General features: G+C 52.1%; 2 protein-coding genes across 2 annotated transcripts; one reads left to right on the forward strand and one right to left on the reverse strand.

Moving 5' to 3' along the window:
* Positions 1-43: 43 nt before the first annotated feature.
* Positions 44-583, forward strand: COCCADRAFT_10365 (uncharacterized protein; the record flags this gene model as incomplete). Its single annotated transcript, XM_007720644.1, has 1 exon — positions 44-583. One exon carries the CDS (start codon positions 44-46, stop codon positions 581-583), a length of 540 nt encoding a protein of 179 aa, XP_007718834.1.
* Positions 584-703: 120 nt separating this feature from the next.
* Positions 704-2,845, reverse strand: COCCADRAFT_10366 (uncharacterized protein; the record flags this gene model as incomplete). The annotated part of the gene is made up of 4 exons (XM_007720645.1): positions 704-760; positions 838-2,314; positions 2,360-2,609; positions 2,659-2,845. 4 exons carry the CDS (start codon positions 2,843-2,845, stop codon positions 704-706), a joined length of 1,971 nt encoding a protein of 656 aa, XP_007718835.1.
* Positions 2,846-4,751: the final 1,906 nt, after the last annotated feature.

The raw sequence follows: 4,751 nt of genomic DNA on the forward strand, positions 1-4,751 counted from the left end.
AGCTTCACTGAGCGTGGCTGCTAGCGATGGGAGCGGGCCGCTCATGAAAGGTGGTGGTGGTGGCGCTAGGGAGGTTGGCGATGGTGTTTGGGATGCAGATGGTTGGCTTGAGGTGATTGGGGTTGATGTTGTGATGGGTGAGGATGCTGAGGATGCTGAGGAAGCAGCGGGAGTCGATTCCGAGGGAGAAACAGTAGAAGACTCGGTAGGAGCAGAAGATGACGGAGAGACAGCGGAAGAAACAGTGGGAATGGAAGAAGGCAAAGGTACTGCGGACTCTTGGGGCGATGAAGTCATGGCGGGAGCAGGTGAGGAAGTCGAAGGTGCAGACTCCTCAGATGAAGTGGTAGCAGGAGCAGGCGAAGAAGAGGCGGGCATGGACTCTGGAGTGGATGTAGACTCTGGTGCAGACGGAGTCTCAAGAGGAGGTTCAGCTTTCATAGTTGAAGTCTCCACCATACTAGTCGGAGCAACCGCCTCTGGGGTGACTGTTGAAAAGAGAGTGAAAGAGAATCCAGCATCTAGTGTCGGCGCCTCAGCAGCTGACGTCGTGCTTGTCCTTGAGATCTTGGAAGTAATGTAGGACGTGGTGGTGATTACGCTAGTCGAACTGCTTTCGCGCGACGTCGACATGACGGGAACGGGATAGTTGATCATCGCCGTTGAGTTGGAATCGACGTAAGAGCTTGNGGGTGCGGTGCTGCTAGTGGCCATTATTATGGTAGTCGAAGCCGGTTCCGAGGGCACTGGGTAACTGGCGCTAGTGTAACTAGCGGAAATGTTTAGATACGGGGCTGTGGATATACTCGCATTAGTCATGCTGGTCGTCGCACTCACGTCTGGGGTAGCTGTGTAGCTTGGGATAGTTGAACAGCTTGTACTGGCTGAACCATCAGGAGAAGCTGTATACGCAGGAGCTGCGTAGACTACACTGCTTAGAGTGGTAGCAGCAGGCATGGCTACTGTGGAAGAGATCGTGTAATTCGCCACTGGGACTGTGTAGACTGGCGCATGAGTAGCATTAACCTGAGGCTCCGGAGCGACAGATTCGCTCACAACCGGGGGCGCAACAACTGGGGGCGCAGGAACGACAATACCCGATGCACCATCGAAAGCAGTCTCTGGCGACTTGCATTCCGAGACGAGAGGGAATTCTGCCTTGAAAATGTTTTGTGCGACGCCGACCTGGTTGAACGGTGGTGGCAGGATCGGAATGGAGACGTCAAAGCTGAGATCGCAAGAAATGGAAACATTGGCTTCAACCAAGGCGATGGGACCCAGCTGGATAAGATCAGGAGACAACTGCGTCGTGCTGTTTGCACCTGGTGCAGACGGATCAGTGGAGCTGTTGCCGCTAGCACAGTTCTCGGCAATGTTGGTCGAGAGCTTTGCATCCAGGCGAGGTAGGTCCAAAACAGTAGTGACCTCCGCTGACAACTGGCCGAGGAAATCGAAACCAACAGGGATGGCGGGCTTGAAGGCAAGACCAAGGGTGACATCAACATCTGTAATGTTGACAGTGACAGGTAGGGGAGTAAGAGTGGTGTCCTGGAAACCAACAAGACTGCTAGCACCGAGGTTGGTGAGCTCTACTCGAAGCCTGGAGTTGTCAGGCACATTGAGTTCGAGTCCATAGTTGACCTCAAGCCCACCGCTGACTTCGAATTCAAATGCGATTCTGGGTTCGAAGACAGCGCCTGCATTTCCAATTCCGGGAATAACGAATCCAGCGATGGGGAGTTGAATTAGAGCAATTTCGAACTCGCCGTTGGCAGATGGTCGCGCAAACAGATCCAATCGCGCACCTACGCCAGTAGCTACCAACTCCACAAAACCGCCCGAGATAACGCTCGAAATCTCTTTTCCGTCGTCGCCGCCCTGGAAGATGTCGGGGATCAGGTCGATTTGGGATAGGTCAATGTTGAAAGCACCCTGGTTGAGTGCCAACTGTCCAGTGGTAGCACATCGCTTGCAGCCGATTTCAATAGGGACGGCGACGGGCAATTCTTCAGGAAGGGGAACTACAGCCCCGAGGATCTCAAGGAAATCTTTAGAGGCAAAGGTCTTGTCGACTATCTCAGAACTCAAGTCGAAGAGAGCAGTGTTGACGTCTTCGGATACGTTCTGGGGAATGGCAACCCTGTTCTGGCGCTTGCCCCGAATCATGGCAAAGTCGGCATGGCGGCGAACGATGTGGTCATCAGTGGTGTGACCGAATGTCACGTTCATACGGTCAAAGGCCTGTCGCCACGTTGTCTTCTTGACGGACAGGTCGAGTGCTTCTCCATCCTCGGAAAAGGATACATCGGTGACACTAAGGTTGTCAGAGTACGATATCTTGGGAAGAGATGTAACTTACCGATAAACTTCGCGCTCACCCTCGTCGTTGCAGCTCTTGTGTGAAGTGATGATCAAGCCACCGTCCTCACCATAGGCGGCTCGGGCATCTCGGGCAGACGAGGCATCAACGAAATGCAACTTCATAGCATCATTGCCACACTCGACAGCTTTCAAGTGATGCTCGTGCTCTTCGAGGGTGAACACTGGCTTCTGCGAGCTGACCTTGACCTGGGAAGCAAAAGTCGATGCATCGCTCCAGGCATTTTCACCTAATCAATCGTCAGCCCGGGTATGCATAAACCTGAGTAAGCAACCTACTCTCCACATAAGCCATCTCCGTCTCAAACCTTTTGGTAATGCGAACGCTTCTTCGATACAGGTCGGACCGTTTTGTGGCAGCCCTCAAGATGCGTTGCGGTTTGGCTTCCAAGCCACGCTCTGCAATCGCATCGACATTGTTTCCTAACGTCGCAACAACGACGACAAGCGCGTGTAGAAAATGCATATTGGCGCGCGCAATAAACACTCAAAAAAATCCAAAGGAGAGTTAGAAGGATTCCCTGAAGCGAAGACTCTTGCACAAACCTCGACCTCGACGTAACTGAAAAGAGAGACANTGGTGGTGTAACAAACAAACAAAAACAAAAGGCGCAACAAGGCCGATACACGAAGGTAGAAAAAAGGAGTGACTGAGACCAACACAAAAGCTATCGTGCAAAAGAGCGTCTGAGAAGTCTTACAACAAAAAAACACAATATCAAACCGACTTTTTGCTCGCCAGCGAGAGACCACGATAATAAATGCAACGAACGAACGAACGACTGAACGAAAGAAGAGATTCAATGTGCAACCCACGACTCGAAAGAAAGTGAAAGTAAACCAGCTAGTCAGGAAACTGCACCAGGGTCAGGGCATCAAGTTCATAACTATAGGATTCCCACAATATCACATCACCCAGCCTAGGCCCCCTCCCCCCCCTCCCCAATTCCTCCATTGGGACAGGGTCCCCGCAGGAGTCTGCAATAGCCAAGGCGTTTCTTACTAGCCAGGAACAACGGCTGCACAACCCCTACCAAGAACCGTGGAGTGGGATCTAGGCAATACATTGTCGCAAAGGACTCCTTGCAGCCTAGTTTTCCCTTAAAAGGACGTATTAAGTATCGTTTGCCTATCCGATTTTTCCGTCGTCACGAGCTGTTTGTGCAATGCACACACAGATGCAACACTCCACATGCTCTTTCTTACTCTTGTGCGTTAGCAACGACAACAGGGTGCGCAAGGCCGGTTCTCAAATTCCCCTTCAATGCGAGCAGCGCGTAGCCCGCGAACGTGCGAGGTGCGAGATAGATTACCCCAACTGCATCGTGCGTCGCAAAACGGTCCTCTTAAGGTTCTCGGCTCCTTGCAGCGCAGCAGCGCTACACCTGTCAATTGCGCCTATCGTCCCGCTGCCACTTGCGCGCGGGAAAAGGGAAAACCTTAAAAACGAGCGTGTGTGTGTGTAGTACAAAAGATGCGGGTTCGGCGCAACGGCAAAGGGGGTGGGGGAAACAGGATGAGACACGACAAGTGTTTGAGGCACCAAAAGCGTCTGTGGTTCTTGTGCCTCAGGTTCACGCGCTAAACCGAGTTTAGCAACGGGGCTGAGACGGTTTGAGTAAACCCCCCTACCCGTCCCCTTCTTCTTGGCTTTTGAACTATCAAGTATGGGAGATGGTGATCCTTGCCTGCAACGGTATCAACAGTGCTGTCCCCCCCACTTCCGATCATGTGTGTAGAGTGAGTCGTGAGGCGCGAGGTTGAATATCGATGGTACCCCTGCGATACCACCTTGTGGCTATACGGGTTTGTGTAGAATTTCACTACTCGCGCAGTCTTGGGATCAGGCCTTCTTTGCAAGGCAACCAAGTGCATGAAGGGGAAGAGAGAGTGAGAGATGGGGGGGGGGGTTGCGAAACGAGCCTAGAATAGCTGTGTAGTAGTGTGTAGTTGGACCAGGCGATGAAGACGCGATATCACATGATTGACGTGCAACCCAAAATAAACAAAGAGAACACATCGTGGCTATGGTATCTACACAAATGTCAATCTTACCACATCCCTATATCAGCCCAAAGAAGTCTCGAATAGAACGTGACGTCCAACAACACTACTACTCCCACTACAACCACCAAGACAAACAATACCACCTCGCAATCTCCCCCTTCCCACCCCGCCAAGCCCCCACCAACCCAGGCAAAACCTCGGAACCCCCAACCTGTCACTCCCTCAGTTCCCAGTGCCAATAGCCACCCCCCTCTTTCTCCACCGACTCTACCACCAACCAAACTAACCCACCCCCTCGCAACCATCAAACCTCAGTGCAAACCATGCCAGCAAGAGCAAGTGAAAAAGAAGAAAAAAAAAGAAGT

Source organism: Bipolaris zeicola (assembly GCF_000523435.1).
Source record: "Bipolaris zeicola 26-R-13 unplaced genomic scaffold scaffold_549, whole genome shotgun sequence".
In the NCBI taxonomy this organism is placed as follows: Eukaryota; Fungi; Ascomycota; class Dothideomycetes; order Pleosporales; family Pleosporaceae; genus Bipolaris; species Bipolaris zeicola.